Source organism: Perca flavescens, chromosome 9 (genome assembly GCF_004354835.1).
Source record: "Perca flavescens isolate YP-PL-M2 chromosome 9, PFLA_1.0, whole genome shotgun sequence".
NCBI lineage: Eukaryota > Metazoa > Chordata > Actinopteri > Perciformes > Percidae > Perca > Perca flavescens.
The window spans coordinates 18,438,584-18,456,390 of NC_041339.1; the positions used below are offsets into that span (position 1 = coordinate 18,438,584).

The following is a 17,807-nucleotide window of genomic DNA, read 5'->3' on the forward strand; positions in this document are numbered from 1 at the left end:
GATTCCAGCAGATAGCATTATGATGAGCAGGTGCCATTAATCAGAAAGCAGAACATAGATCGGAGAAGGATGGAGGAGAGGAAGACTCTCCATCATTGGGTTCCATCTGTAACCAGAGCAGCTTCTGTGGCACCAGACAGAACCAACTTATAGCGCTTTTATAGAACATTCATTACTAATTCTGCAGAATATACTGCTTAGCATGTTCCAAAACATACAGTACCATGCATTTTTTTGAGTTTTAGATTTGTTGCATGCAGTCTGGTGAGAAAATCTACTTCCAGCACCATAAAACCCTCTTGACATAGACAGCCTGCTATGTCTAAATATTATTGTCACATAGATTTGAAAAGTTTGAAAATTCTCCCTTGTTTGTGTATTTAAAGGCAGAGTTGGTAATCTTGAAAAGCTAGCAAGAATTAAGAGTAGCATCTTCTTGGGGCTCCGTCTAACCCCTCCCCTCTGCCCTCGGGGCTCCGGCCTACAAACACACGTACATGAACACCGCTGCATTTTTTCTTAGCCTTTTTAGCAGGGCAGGCGGGCGGCTGAAAGTAACCGTGGCAGTGGCAAATTTTGCTGAGTTTTCTCTGAGTAGACTGCAGTAACTCCGGCGGTGACGACGTGCATTGAGCTCAGGCTCGTACACAGGAGGGGTAGAGTACATGCAGCGGGGCAAGGAGGCATTTCAAACAACATATAAAAGAGTGTATATTGGAAATAGTTACCAACCCTGCCTTTAAGGAAACATGTGACATTTTAAAGTCTGCTATATAACAGAAGCCAAACCAATTCATCAAATTCACACAATACTTTTCATGTTATTGTAACTCTTGTTTTTCCTATCGCATAGCAGCTAACTCTAAAATCTCCTTAAACCTGCATTATGATGACATCGATTTGACAAAAGTAAAAGTAGAAAAAAGCCTATTGTGATCTCAAGAAACCAGCAGCAATCCTGAAGGTAGGTGATCAAGCTAAAAACATGTTTTGGAAAATAGTTGCTGGTAATGTAAATTAAACATGATTTGTAATTATGCAGAATCGTCATTACATTTCCCAAGATGAAGTAAGAAATTATGATACAAGCATATGTATTGTATGTAAAGGGCTGTGCATGCACATGAGTTTGCCCTATGTTTGCTGTGTGTGTTAACTGCCAGATGTGTATGTGTGTGTGTGTGTGTGTGTGTGTGTGTGTGTGTGTGTGTGTGTGTGTGTGTGTGTGTGTGTGTGTGTGCGTGTGTGTGCGTGCGTGTTGGGAAGGCCCCCTGTGTTAAAAGGATCTGTTGACCAGGGCCAGCCCTAATTGAATCTGGGTCTCCTCTCTGAGCATGGAGAGGTAACCTTGCCACTCAGCGTGTGAGCACTGCCACCAATGGTCAAATTAGCCTGACGCCAAACTCCCTGTCCTTCACACCTCCTGGGAGTGTCCTTCAGGTGCCCGGGTGACCCCCCCCAATCACACCCATAGCTGCAATCAGTAGAATCACAGTTTGGGGGGATAGCCTGAATGATTCACAGGTTCAGAGATGACAGGGGTCCCAGTGGTTGCCAGGGATTATAGATATTTATCGTGTCAGAGTTGTCAGGAAGCCCAAAAGTGGGACACACCTTACTTCAGCACAGGTTGTCCATCCCAAAACAACTCCTGTGGGTCTGGAGCAAAGGGTAATACAAGTTTCTGAAGCTCGATCTGAGTGTAAAAGCTCCTTTAAAAGCCTGTACATACTGTACCTTTACCCACAATAGCCTGGTTTTCTTGCATTTTTCTGTTACACCAGACAAAAGAAGCTCTAAATCTCCATTCTCACCAAGGTTGTTGTCGTCCCCCCCCACCCCTTCCACCCCCACACACACACACACACAGACACACACACACACTTCCCTCTCCTCTCCTCTCCTCCCCATGTCAGGGAGCTTACTTGTTCCCATGGGACACCTTAGCCTCCATTAAAGCCATCAGAGAGGAGGATGAGGTTGCGACTAAGAATTAACATCGCCAGAGGCCCCGTCTGTCCTCCTGCGGCTCATCGATGATGTTTAAAAAGAAATATATGAAATAAATAAATACATAAAAGAGTGTAATATGAAAATCAATGGCCAAGCAGCGGGGGCTGCGGCTGAGGCATTTGGAGTGAGGGACTCATAAAGCTGAGTACTGCGGGAGACTGATGGAAGGCAAAACACTTACTTTGTTTATTCTCTCTCCTCACCCCCGTTCCCTCCCCTCGCTGTCTGTATCCAGCTCTCACTCTCTCAGTCTCTCACGCCCCCCCCTTCTGTCTAAAGCGGTCGAGGACAGCTTTAATGCTCCTGATAATTTATGTGGACGGTTAAGAACGATGGAAATCAAATAGTTGAGTGTAGGCAAGGCCCAGTGAGTGGCCAATAAGAAAGAAACAACAGCTGATGATAGCAAAGAGGACTGTTACCTGCTGGAATGGCTCTTTAGGCTGCAATATTACTGTCAAGTAGCTGGCTCTTTTCTGAGTGCTCATATTATAGATTCATAACTATATCTATGTCCGATAGGCCCTTTTAACACAGCGCGGCAACAGCTTTCATTTCACAGAGTCAAGCTAATGTGTAGCAAATACTAAAAATGAATCCTATAAGAGCAGCTTAAAGTGTGGTGTGTAAAATGTCAAGTGGTGTGTGTTGTGGCTACGGTGCCTTTTATGTGTGTGTATTATACGTTACCAAGGTTTGTTCCGATTCCCCTACTTTAACATCTGCGTACATACTGTAGGCAGGCAGACGCAAACACATTTGAAAATGCAGGAGCAATAAATTACACTTGGGCCTATTATAAAGAGGAAGCAAGGAATGGCTTTCTTAAATATCTGCATTAATGTGTGCACTAAGCTGTGGGAGTGTCTCAGTGTCAACTATTAATCTGTTGCAGAGACATGAAAGTGTGTGAAGGTGCACACTCATCTGCTCAGCTAAATAGGAACCACTTACATGCTGCAAGCTGTGGACACAAGCAAAGGAACATACATGTACATATTATTGTCTTGCTTCTTCTCTGCTTGTCTCTACGGTTGAGCAATATGGATAAAAATCTTTATCACAGTATATTTAATTTTAAATTGTGTGTATCAATATATAGCATGATATCATTTCTGGAAAAAGTTGAGAAACTGTGAAGGAAGTAACCAGATATGAATGTCTAGTTTTGGCTTATTCAGTAAATTAAATACCTGATAAAGTTTTTTTTTTATTTTTTAAATCACACTTACGCAAATATCACATAATACTACCATAAAGCCGTCATGCTGATTGATTTGTAAGATAGTCAATAATGTCCTAATACTCCCAGAGAGGTGAAAGGGACACATACCATCTCATATCTTTGTTTACCTGCTCTATTTCTCCCTCCATTCTATTTTTTTCTCCCCCTTTATATTCTTTGAATCCTCGATATATTCTGTTTTCTTACTTTCCCACCTTGCTGCCTTCCCTTTCTTAAAGACCCTATATATTCTGGGGGAGAGGTTGCACAATTACAAACACTGGTACACACACAAACACACATGCGCACACACAATTATGACGAATCTTGCTGGATATTTGTTATGACTGGCCTGACTGAGCCATTAGTTATAGGAGGCAGTGCTGGGAAAGGGGAGGGCTACAAACGTGTAATAATGCCTCCACCATAGAATTTCAATCAACCACCACGGTGTGTGTGTGTGTGTGTGTGTGTGTGTGTGTGTGTGTGTGTGTGTGTGTGTGTGTGCTTTGATCACACAAGTAGTTGACACCACAGTAGAGGACACAGATGAGATGGTTCAGTTTTCTGTTTGCTACAACAGCAGAGCTTGAATTCAAAAAGCTCTAAAATGCCTGTAAAGCAGCATAATATAATAAAAGGTTACAGTTTTTAATTTTTTGCTGAATGTTGCAGCCCATATTTATACAGCCGTATGAGGTTTAATATTTTTTCCATTAATTTAACATGCAGTACATCTGCACTGTTTCATAGCAACTCCAATTATCTAACTTTAAATCGAGGAATCTCTGTGCGTGTGTGTTTCCCACGTGCATTGTTACTGTGCATTGGTATCTGTCTGTATCAATGTAAACATGTAAATATTTCAGTTTTTATTCCTTTTATACTTTATCTTTTAAACATAAATACAATAAATAAATAACTAAATAAATAAATGGGTATTAAATAATCTGTGCTGTGTGGGATGTTTACACTTATAAATGTCAGAGCAGTCTTGTAAACAAACTATGTATTGAAGACACTGTTCCTGCATGATCTTACACATACTGTATCTTTGGCACTCTGTACTGCAATGTCTTGTTACTTATCGGTCAACATTTACGTCAATACTGACATCTGCAAGGACCTCATATCAGAGGATATATCAGTTTGGTCGATTTATTGGTCCAGCTCTAGAAGGTAACAACAGATGGTAAGCAGCTGGTGTGAAAATGTGACTGTTAACGTGAAATCAGAGGAAACATCCTTTTATATTATAAAGATTTCCCAAGTTCTTGCCTGACTGTCTGCATTTGTCAGTTAAATTGAGAACTCCCACAGTGATGAATTCACTGTTTTAGTCCATTATATCAACAGCCTGAGTCCACCCACACCACTCACATCAATATCAAATCAATGGATCCATACCTTAAGAGAAACTATGCCATTACAAATTAGCCATACACACATGTATATTTAGAGTTCCATCGTGCAATTTTACACACGTAGTAGTATATAAAAGTATACAAACACAAACTATTGTTACCAGTAAAGAATACTTTTCTACAATCTAACTAAAATAATAAAACTGTATATTAAAGGAATGTAATTACAGGGAAACTTTAGATATGCCAGTCTGCCAGTCAGGGAAGGCTCAAATCCTCACAACAGCCACACACACAGATATCGAGGCACGTTCAACATGCAGACTATGAGTATGTATGAGACTTGTTGTGTTATCTCTTCCCACCAATTGTAGGCCGCCCAGTCAGATATTTATTACTATTGATCTAGCTGGTCCTGGCTGGAGACTTTTGTTCTGCCGGCTCGAGGCTCTGACCTCAATTAAGTTATGAATTTCTATCTGATAGACTGGGAGCGCTTGGGGCCTGCCGTGGCCGTGCTACCACGCTGGATTAATTAGAATTAGCGGTGCTGTGAGTCGCCCTCCCCGCCTCATGGATCATGTTGTTTTAATACAAAGTAGAGGCGGAGGCGTGGGAGGGATGGAGTGAAGGGGACGGGAGCTTTGGGGGGAAGGGAGAGTGATGAGGAGAGGGGAAAGATGGAAACAGACGGAAAGGCAAAAAACAAAAAAACAGGCATGAGTCGAGTAAAAGGATGTGAGACACAGCCATGTGCTTAAAACCTGCACTGCCTTTTCCTCCAATCACCTACTTTAAACCTTAACAATGTTACCTTCCTGGCATTGTGTTTGTGTTGTGATTACCTGAATCTCACCGGTCCTTCCTCTTTGTCAGCCTAATCCTGCCTTGGTCCCTTACGATGTCAGTAATCACTGCAGGTCAGACATTTTATCAATCTACTCCGGACCATTCTTGACCTTTGTTGGAGGTCTGCAGCACCTCCGCAACAAAGCCCTTGCCTTTCCGACTCCAGTTCCCATGAATGGTCATGTCCTTTCTATGAATGCATATATTTAGGTACATGGCAACCCTACAGCTTGTTTGGAGGGTTATAGGATGGCTCAGGTGGGATTTCCACCTGTGGTTGTGGGATTACAACGACTAGACAGAGAATGACCACAGGGAGAGTGGACACACACAAACACAGGTCGTCTAGACCATGTAAGGATATAATCCTTAACTCTTAGTTAACCCAATTTTGAATGAGTCTTCATTTCATTGATTAAACTTTTCTCTAAATAGTTCAACATTTTGGGAAATATGCTTATTTTCTTTCCTGTAGAAAATGTGCTGCCTTGCTTCCTAACTTTATTTTTGGGAAATACAGACATTTTAGTATTTATTGCCTTTATAGCATAGCAGGTAGATCTTTTCCATAACAATTTTGATACACCTTATACATATATTCTTTCGCTTTTTTTGTTTTTGTTTTTCTTGTTTCTGTATTGTTAATCATGCGGTTATGTTTCTCATGCCTATTCTGTATTATTAATTCTTTTTAATTATTTATTATTTATTACAGAATCTCGCTGTGAAACATGTTAACTGTTAAATCTAAAAAAAATATTTAACAAAATAAACAAAACATTTTGAAAGCTGTTTAATTCTATCTTTACACAAAGCAGCTGCAGAAAAACTTTGTTTAATAAAACATAGCCTAGTTAATTAGATTCAAAATTTATTAAAATATTTTAACATCTACAATTTTATGACAGCTGGGCAAACTCCACCCAAACTAAGAATATGACTTGTCATTCAAGGCCAGCTTTCGGTACTCACGTAGAGAGACATATGTTGGTCATTACCCGTAAAATATTGAAGTCTGATATCTCGCCTTATTTGTAATGTCTTAAAACAATTATACTTCTTCTAGTTGAACAAAACTAAACCCTAATTAGTGAAGAATCTGTACTGTGGGATCTGTTTTCACTGCTGTTGTGATATGATGGAATGCCCTAAACTTAATCTAATGCCTCATTAATGCTCTTAAATACATTCTAGCACACAGAATACAAGTCCAGTGTTTAAGCCTTAATTTCCATTATTACATTAAGTGAGGTTTTACGGTCATCTTTCCCACAGTTTCTGCCCTACTTTCTCTGAGTGTATTAGCTGAGGGAGCAGTGATACGGTGAGGATGAGGGGAACCAACCCCAGGGCCTGATCTACAATTGGCAGGTGGCAGAGCTGTGATCTGTGTATTCAAACAACACACAACACACACACAAACACAAACACACACACACACACAGCTACCTATTGTAGACCCTCCCCGCCTTGATCCAGGATTAACTATCAAACAAGCATTTAATGCAGGTTACCAGGGTTTGGGAACAATTCACTAAAACAATCAGTTGATTAATTTCGAACGATTTTCCTCCTCTGCCAAGCAAATAATAATACTTTTTGTTTTAACTCTGAAAGTCCCCCTCCCCTTTTTAATCAACAAATTAAGCATAAATCATGTTTGATCTTTATTTACTGGTTGCTCGGCAGTTGGTAGAGGTCAAGAGAGATTACTGGTTTGCTCTAATAGCCTGCAGACAACTCAAACATTCCTCTATTCCTCTCACAACCTCCTATACTCTTTGTTTCATATTACAGGGGCTTTGGGCAAAAGAGACACAAGTATAAGGCTGCTCTGTCAAGTTTTTATCTTTCTCTAATATAACAAACTTTCTCTTCCTTAATTTTCCTTAATGACTTAACCCCAAGTAAAACAAAACAAAAGGATGTTCGAGCAGGTTCTAATGAGAAGCATATCGTTCTGTAAGCTTTACATGCTGAGATAATTTGGCATTGCGACAGAGTGGTATGATTTAGCTGACTATATTTTTCTCTCAGCCACCTCTTCGCCACCTCATAAATCTGCTACCAGTAACTCTGCTGCAGGGGTCCAGTGTCTTTAATATTCAGGCTGCTCCACAGACAGCTTCCTCTAACACCTAAGAGGCAGGCAGGTGAAAAGGTCCTGAAATGCATTACTTCAGGATACTGTATGTCTGCGCTCTGATTGGCTCCAGATACACCCTTCTGAAACATTATTTTTTGGTTTTCCTGTCTTCACGTACACAGAACTTTAAATAATTAAAACACACCTTAAATCTCTAGATTGCCATCATCCTCGCTCCGTTTGCTATATGTGTTTTGATACGAAAAGCAGTCAAATCAGAAGTGTGAGATTAAAAGTCTACTCAAATTCAGCCACCCATTATCACTACCTGGCCAAAGATTTAGGTTTCCTACTTTGACTGCTGAAACATCTTGGCACATTGAGATATCAATTTATATTTTTATTGATAGATACATGACTGTAAATACGCTACATCTTACAAAAGGACAAAAGCCTCCATCTATACATCAATCCTCGTCTGTCATTATCTTGATATGGCTATAAATCATTAGTGAAGTGTTTTCAGAGTTATCCTACTGCTAAGTCTTTTATGAACCATTCTCTACAAATCCACCCCCTCCCTGCAAGCATTCAAAACAAAAGGGGCCACGCACGACCACAAAAGAGAAAGTCATTTGTGAAATGTCCTGATTATGTGGGTTGTGCAACGTAAAACAATTTGTCTGATTACTTCCAATTGATTTGGCCTTACAGTTAAAGCCTCAGTGTTCAGCCGGGTGAACTGCACTGTGTCGTGCCGCTGGGCAGGGAAGAGGAGTAATTTCTCCGATGTGCAGCTGAGCCAGCTTACCACAAAAGCTAAAGCCTCCTGGATGCTGCTAAACCTCAGGGAGGCTAAACACTAGGCTAGCTACCAGCTAACTCTGTCTGCTAAAGCCCTGGGGGATTTGTCTGTGGCACAAAGTGAATTAAAGGTGACCTTCTGGAGAGGATGGAGAGAGAAAAGAGAAGGGCAATGTGGATGCTGGAGATGTCACTATTTGCCTTGGGTTTGCATGTACATGTGTGCAGAGTTACAAGGAATGAGAAAGCTCCTGTGACTTTCCTCTCATCCCCATCCTAAATCCATCTATATACTCAAGCACACATCTCCATATTCTGTACTGACTTCTAGAACAAAATACAGCCACTAGACTTGTGTCCTGGAAAATGTTGCAACACGTCTTCGTTAACTTCAAGAGATCAGACAAATACATTAAAGTTCTGTGGTGGAGAAAATAATTTGTATTGAGTAAATAAGTGTTATTAAAAAACTTTGCAGTGCATGAATGTTTATGTTCTTCCGCCACTGAAATAAAACTCCCTGACTGCAGCTCTCAAGTTCAGTAATTTATGCAATTATAGAGGTGGAATCTAATAACGGAATCGAGATCTTAAGTCACGCTCCACTTCTGGGCAAGTCGCTGTTCCACAATGTATTTTCCCATAGAGGGTTTCTTTCATCGATCTTTTTGAAAATATGAAACACAATACTGGTGTTTGCAGTCTATATAACACAGGTCAAAACTCAAGGGAGCTGTAGCCGTTGAATGCTACCAAAACAAATGTTGTTAGATCTTTCTTAAAAATAAGAAATGGAAATTGAAAAATAAGACAGAAACTATAAAACAGACTCTAATGTCGATAAATTCGAATGATACAGACCAGGTAAATACTGTAAAAGAAGTTGTCATACAATTTAAATAAGAGGGGCTCGTTTGGCTTCCAGTCATTCATTATCACGGAAGCAGAGACAGAAAAAGAGCTCACCTGACTGTTGATGTCTGCTTTGTGCTGCAGTAATACAGAAACCAGCTCCTTGTGTCCTCTGTCACAGGACCAGTGCAGGAGAGCCCGGCCCTGCAAGCACACATGCAAGTGCACATCAGATGATTACTACTGCAGAATCCGGCGTACTTTTAATGGCATGTACAAAAGTTTAAATGATGACTATTTATTTAACTTGCGTGTTTAAATTTGCTTTTTGTTGCATGCAGTGTCATGCCTGTCATTTCAGACAGTCATGAATTACACACTCCTCCTACTCCTCTACCTCCTCCTCCTTCTCAAACTTCAACCGGTTTCTTCGCTTTCAGACAAAATAAATTATGCACTACCATTCAGAACTCAAAGCCTCTGGGCCTCAGTTTCATAATGATCTGCGGACAGAGTGACGAGATGTGTGTGTGTGTGTGTCGGTGCATGTGTGTGAAGAAGAGCAATAAGGTGGTGCAAGCACAGACCAAAGAGGGCTCACAGACAAATTGAAGTAACCTGCACAGTCTGTGTAAAGCTTGATTGATGGGACACTGTGCACAAAACAAGAGCAGCCCCCTGATCAGCAACCCCCTACTCTATCTCTCACACACACACACACACACACACACACACACACACACACACACACACACACACACACACACACACACACACACACACACACACACACACACACACACACACACACACACACACACACACACACACACACACACACACACACACACACACACACACACACACACACACACACTCCTAAGGTTCAAGATCCTTGTTCTAATAAAACCATGCAAGCTCATTTTTCAGTCAGGCCAATTAGGTAAAGCAAACTCTCCAAGTTTAATTCTGTTGCTTAAATCATATTGATCACCATGGCTGCATGTTAAAATGGATACTTATAAGCCAGGCCAGAATACCAATAACTTGCTCTCTCTCGCTCTCTCTCTCTCTTCACTCTTTTTCCTGCTCTCTTCCAGGTGTTTCTGCTGCTGGCCACATTTTCACTGAAGACCAGAGTTTACTACTTTCAACAGGATATTGCACGCACAATGTACAGTATGTACAGTCTTCTTCTCTCTATCCTCTCTCTTTGGCTCTGCCCCAAGTCACACTTATGGTTTGGCATGTTTGAGTTAGTATTAAAACGCTATGCAGTGTTGGCAAGTATGCAAAAAAGTATGCAAGTGTGTTGCACATTTGCAAAATGCCAACATGTGGTAATATAATGATAAAATCACAATGGGAACATACATACACATGCAAATGTATCCAAATCTTTAATACCAAACACTTCATTTCATCATTGCTTTATTGGTATTTAGAGCGTCAGTGTATCCCACAATTCAGGATCTTCTACTCTGCCATACCAGCTCATGTGGCGGTAATGCATCCAAGTTGGTTTGTGACAACGATGAACAAATATAAAGTTAGGCATTCTAAAGTCAAATACTCAAATACTATTAGAGTAATTGTTCCTGATTTAAAAAGAAACCACATTCATAAAAAAAGTGCAATCAGAATTAGATTGAAATGGATATAATATTCAAGCATTTGGAAGAGCAACAATGATTTAAGTAATCAAAAAGAACATGACAAATAAGGTAGATATATAAACTGGCTAGCAATACACAAATCAACTATTTAATTTATCCAAACAATGCACGTCATGTTGTCAGGCCCTCCAAAAGGTGATTGTGACTTTAAAAACTGTATCCTCTTTTAATTTTTTAATTTATATGAGTTACATTACAGTACATGCCTTTTCAAAATGTTTTATCATACAAAAGGACATTTCCTGATTTGTGTTATCTTTTTATGTGACTCAATCAACAATAATCCTAAATAGCTCAATAGAATGAAACAACTGTATTTCTCCTATGGTTCCCTGGATTTTTCCATTTTTGTTTTATTGTTATTTGAATATTATTGTGATGCTATATGGCTGTTAATTATCTAAAAAGCATCTGAGGCTAAGCAACCGAGCGCAATGATGAGCAGTATGAGTTCATTAACCAAGCATGTCCGAATGTGTTTTGAAAGCTTCCACACACTTGCAGTCTAAACTGATATTTGGCTTTGTTGGAAACTACTAGAAATACATGTGGATATTTGGCCACATACCCAAAGAGTGAGTACTGGGACAGAGCCTCTTTCTGCCTCTCTCTCTCTCTGAGCTGCAGGAGCAGATCAGGCTTCTTGCTGATGTGAAACTTCACCATTGCCCTCTGCTGTTGAGCAAGCTGCGCTGCAGGAGTGCAAACGGCAACAATGGCAGGGGACAGACAAAGCTTTCACTGCCGAGGTCCCTCAACCATCTGGCCTCTGAGTGGAAAACTCGCCAGCCAACTGCCTGCTTATCTGAAGAAAGGCTGTGATGATGGGGAGGCAGGGAGCGAGCCATTTGGCCTGGCCGATAATGAATCGGGGACAGATGAATGGATTTCAGGGTCAATCCAGGAAACACCTCGCAATGGTAATAGCGGTTCACACAATTTACTCATCTCCGCTTGAGGAGTGGTTCCCATGTGTTTGTGGCTTCAGATAATTTAAACCATTATGTAACAATTGCAAAAAGAGCTGCTTGAACCATCCCCTGGTGACCTGTATTATCCATCATTCTCCACTGATCATCACCTGCCCTCCTGCACAAGGGGTCAGAGAACATAACAATAACCCTGTGGCTGGTACAGACTCAGTTCTTTGCTAAAGGGCACTTCAGCAAGGGGAATCCCTCCTGACATGGGCTTTGAACATTGATCCTCTGGATACTTTCTCTGCCCCCCTGTTGCCACATACCAACTATGACATAATACATTTATGTACAGTAGCACTATTAAAATCAACTCTCACATGCCATCAGTAAAGTTTCACTTGACATATTTCTGCATTCTGTAGTTACCTCTTCGTCTTTAGCATTGACATCCACTTTCTGTGAGATGATGGCCTTGCTGATGTGGTCAATGTTATTTTCTCTGCAGTAGTCAAAGATGTTCTTATCCTCTTCCCTGAGAGTGACACAGAAACAGAAACAGAGAGAGAGAAAGAAGATTCCGTCACCTTTACTTTTAACAACTTAACACTTTACTTTCTTTGGTTTTACTTGCCCAGATTTTGAGATATACAGTATGTCTGAGATATTAGGAGCCTCTACACCGTGTACTGGTTGCTCTGAATAATTTACAGACCTCACTGTGAACAGTTCTCAATGAAACTGCTTTCTACCTAAGAATTAGTCCCAAAGAAAAATGGTGACAGTATGTGTAGTCCATGATCCAGAGTAACAGGGGCACTGTGAAAATATGTTATCTGTAATTTGAGTTAAGAGACCCTTTTAAATGCCTTGTGTGTCAATCCAAGTGCCTTATGTGTGAAGTGTGTGCACACCCAGGAAAGCAAACACCATGCTACTAGATCATTTAGTCATCAAACACACAGGTGTAAATACACAACTACTCTCTCTGTCTCACACACAAGCAGCACCTACACGTGCCACATCCCTCGGGAACACTGACACACTCACACACACACACACACACACACACACACACACACACACACACACACACACACACACACACACACACACACACACACACACACACACACACACACACACACACACACACACACACACACACACACACACACACACACACACACACACACACACACACACACACACACACACACACACACACACCGATTATATCTCTGTGTCTCTAATCACCTCCTGGCATTGGGGACAGGAGTGAGTGCTCGGGGGAGACGGTGCAGTGGTGGTGGGCTGTTGGGTGAAGGGGAGAGAAGGGGCGAAATCTCATTTAGAGCTTTACGCCTTCCCCTCCCTCATACCCAATGCCGTCCATTCAGATTAATTGAATTTAGTGCTCTATTGTCTGACAGAAACCCCGCATACCAGCCGCTTTACCACTCCCACGCAGTAAGTCAGTCATCCCCAAGGCCAATCCCCCAGTTCCTGTCTCTGAAGCTTGCTTGCTCTGCCGCACTGTTGCCTTACAAATCCCACACAGCACACAGGAGACACCATGGGCTGTCCCAATTAAGACAAGGATGTTGTTTAGCTTTGTGTTGAGTATGTGGCCTTAACGTTCATAGTTAGGGGTTCAGTTATCGTACACTGCTGGTCCTCTGTTAGCATAAAGATATAGATTCTGGCTATGAAAATTCAAGCACAAAAGTCGACGGACAAACTTTAAGGTTTTCCACAATGTTTTGCCTGAAATGAAGACCACCTCCACTCACAAAAACAAACCTTCAGGGGAAAAAAAGCAGAGGGGCTGTTTTACATAACATTGTGTTGGCATTTATTTAATGATTTGAGTATTTGTTTAGGTCGTCACTTACTAACTCAATTAATCACAAGTAAAGACATCTGAAGACATGTCCTTGGGTTTTGGAAAATTGTGATGGGCATTTTTTATCATTTCTTTACATTTTATTAATCAAACGATTATTTGATAAATTGAGAAAACTGACACATTCACTCATTATTAAAATGAGTAGTATTAAGTTGCAGCCCTTTCGTGGCTCCTTACCACCTCTGCTGAACAACTTTTTTGTACCCAGCCAAAAACCAACCAGAGGCACTGTTGGACTATGGCGGTTATCAAACTCACAACCAATCAAATGATTTTCTGAAGATTTCCAAAAGTCTTTATCCTGACTTCTTTGAGCTTGAAGAAAAGGTGGTCGCATATATATTAATTACATTAAGTGCTTGACAGGCTGTGTTTTTGATACAAAGAACAACAATTGCATCTGAGAATCCTGGCAGTGGCATAATTCCTCGTTCATACTGCGACCCACTGCCTTCAAATGTCAACTCTCTCTTAATACACAGCTGGATCAACTACAACTTAAAACTACTCCTAGGGGACGTAAACCATTCTGACTCATAATCAACACATTTTATTGTTTACTGTAAGAATACACAAACAAAGTTTTGTCGGCTGTTTGTTCTTTAATGAACCTCTGTACTTCCTTTTCTTCAGATTTTCATCTACACGCTTTATCTCTCCCGGCACTCTCTTTCCTCCCTTCCCTCATCCCATCATCTCCCCCTTATCAGCCTGTGATGAATTATGAATAACTCATTACACTTTTATCACTGCTGGGTTATGTATGAGCACATTCATTTACATACTCCTGATTGCCAGCGCTATGTTTATTCATGAGTCTCCACGCTGGACCACACCCACTTCCTTGTCTGATGGCCATGGTGACCCCAAGTGTCCCTGATGTGTGGCCGCCATCCGTCTCCCCGGCAACTAATCAATAGGCCAGCTCATCAGTCTTTCGTTGATGGTCGAACAGGGCTGGCATGACGGGCGCATGACACATCCTCACATATATATATATAAAGCACAAGCACACATCTAATACAGTGTAAGGTTAAATAATAATAATAATAATAATAATAATATGCACATTACTAAAATAAGCTAAATGTGAATGTACACACAACACCTGTATTTAGTCCACACCACAGTAAGAGTAACACACAGACATGAACACACACAGGCTATAAACAAACAAATGATTAATGTGGGTCCTATAAATGACGTGACATCAACAGCACCGCAATGCATGCTGGGAAGGTCACAGGCTACTCTGTCATAACAACAGCTAGTGTACCAAGGGTTTTTGTGTACAGTGTGAGAGTGTTATGTGCTCACATGTGTGTGTTTGTCCAGTATGGTGTACTGGCGGATATGTCCTTCATCCATCAGGCTAAACTGGCCACAGTGGTGGAGAACACTCATCTACCTGGCCTGAGCTTCACTGATCAACACCACGGCCACACCATCCATCACACGCACACGCACACGCACATGCACACGCACACGCACACACCCTATAGGACTGCGGTCGACGCTCTCAACATGGCTGAGCTCCACAGAAGTACTAGAAACAATGAGAACTCAAATAACTCAGCAGTGGTTTCCAGCAGTGTCTGGACAACAAAGCCTCCAGTGTTCTTTCCAAGGTGGGTGAGAGAATTACAAATGTAACATTCAAAGCCTCTTTAATCATTCAATCACACACTGATCAGCTCAGTAGCCCAGGGATATTGCTAATCAATCCCGCTTTTGTCAATACACACACACACACACACACACACACACACACACACACACACACACACACACACACACACACACACACACACACACACACACACACACACACACACACACACACACACACACACACACACACACACACACACACACCAAGATGAGCAATGCAATTAACTCTCTGTCTGGTTAACAGGTGCTTAACTGTTTAATATGGAGTGGGTCTGTGTGTGTGTGTGTGTGTGTGTGTGTGTGTGTGTGTGTGTGTGTGTAAAAGAGAAAGAGAGGAAATTAAAATGCAGCAGAGCAGTGAGTGTGACAGTTCCAGCAGGTTATGCATGGATTCCGATGCAATCGTGTCGACATATAGCAGCGAGTGTATGTTTATGTGTGCAAATGTGTGCATAGGTGTGTGTACATGCCATGTTAATGACCTCCTTCATGCTGGTTTCCCCCTTGGGGCATCGTTGCTACTGGATATCGTCAAGGGGAGCATCGTTCTGGGAAACCTGCTGAACTTGCTTCCTCTCTGCTGTACCTGGCACATCTTCATCACCCCCCTCCCACAAAATACCCCCTGAATCGTAACGTAATTAAAAAAGGGAGACTCTGGCCACCTCTTCCCAAGACCGTGCATACTAATCACATACAGCCATTTAGGAGGAAAACCTGCAGGATTCACACATCTCATTTTCATCTCCAAAAGAGCTCTTTTTTCATTGAAATGAAGATGAGGTTTTTAAGCTTGAGTAAGTCTGCCAGGCAGAAGTAAATGGAGAATATATTTCATTAACATAAATCAGAACTGTATGACGTCTCCGGGCCCTGACTGCAGTTGCGCTGTTGAATAGAATCAAATACAGCATCAAGACCAGTGGTTAACAATGCTACAGTAAGACTCAGATTGAGTTGACCTAAGCATTAAATAAGTAGTGATTCACAACTGGTGGAAATAGCTGAGTCTGTTCCAACACTACTAAAGAACTGAGAAACTGCATTTAGATGCTTTGGTCTCTGAAAACATAACCAAAGAACACAGTTAAATAAAGAGCGTGTGTTAGATGTGTAAGGAGTCAACAAAGCACAACGTGTGTCCCTGAAATCCGACGAGATGCTTTCCTTGCGTAATTAATGTAATAGGCATTTTATGATGTATGGTTGTCTGTATGTGTGTGTTTCTGTTACTTCTGATGTAAATACCTGATCATCTCCTCCTGATATAGCGAGCTGACTGTTGCTCCTCCGAAGCCCGTTCTTCTTTCTGCTTGTCGTCTTTCCTGTCAAATAAAAGACAGTCACACATTAACAAACCATATCCACAGTTAAAACTAAAATTAGACATTTTCACCACAGATGTTGGTCACCGTTAACAAAACGTACTTCTTGTTTAATAATAGCTAGTGTGAAACAACAACAGAGTCTAGTGTGGCTTAGTTCTGCAGCCTGTGTTGCTATCCCATATGGACAGAGGTCCTGACCTTATTGTTTTGTGTGCTCAATGCAATACAAAAGGGTTGGGTTCATCTATTCACTGTACCTATGGCTTTTCACCTATAGCCATTGCAAAGCTAATGCATGACACAGACAAAGTTCAAAATGTGTAATTTTGAAACAAGCCTCTGGGGCTTTAGACATGACCTCATAGCTAATAAATGTCCAACAAAATGCACAAGACCAATATAAAATATATAATAATTTGTGACTCTTGTTAATCTTCTGTTTTACATTTAGTTCAGCCAAGACTTTATTACAGAGCCTATTCTTCACGGACCAACCTCGACTCACAAAAGAACCCACACAAATCTGATTTGAGAAAATAGCGAGAGTGGGGAACAACATGAGAAGCGAAGCAAAACAACTCTGGGTGCACTTTTGGGGAAGACCTAATTCACTTCAGAAACTCAGAATATTTGCTGATGCACTAGCCCTTCTCCTCTGCAGTATAATGTAATATAAAGCCAGTGTCTGCTCAACAATTGAGACAGGAACAAAGGTCAAATTCTGGGTATTATTCTCTCCCCTGCTTCTTCGTCTATGCACTCCTACTTACACTATTTGACTGTGCTTCCAAAAGAAAAGAAACTGCCATGCTATGGTGCTTTGTTAACACTAATACAATCAGCTTCTTTTCGGGGGGGCATTTGTGCGTTTGCTGGCCTGTCTGCATTGTGCAGCTATGAGGCAGAGTCAGCGCATATTGCCCCTCAGCATGGCCAAGAGAAAAGAATGTGTCAGAATTGGACATGGGGTTGACAGTGACACTATTAAAGAGACATAAATATGGAAGGAGAGGGGGAAAGGGGGAGGGGGAAAGGGGGGGGGGGTAATAAAACAGTGAAGGGGTTACATAAGATAAGAGGGTGGGGGGGAGAGATTAGTAGAGGGAAAGTAAG

General features: G+C 41.3%; 1 protein-coding gene across 1 annotated transcript in view; it reads right to left on the bottom strand.

Moving 5' to 3' along the window:
• acbd6 (acyl-CoA binding domain containing 6) overlaps positions 1-17,807 on the bottom strand; it is a 29,458-nt gene that overhangs the window by 8,230 nt on the left and 3,421 nt on the right. The window contains exons 4-6 of the mRNA XM_028587006.1: positions 16,615-16,691; positions 12,216-12,321; positions 9,308-9,397 (exon numbers count right to left, since the gene is read on the bottom strand). Coding sequence (XP_028442807.1) covers positions 9,308-9,397; positions 12,216-12,321; positions 16,615-16,691 — 273 coding nt within the window. The remainder of the gene's footprint in view (positions 1-9,307; positions 9,398-12,215; positions 12,322-16,614; positions 16,692-17,807) is intronic.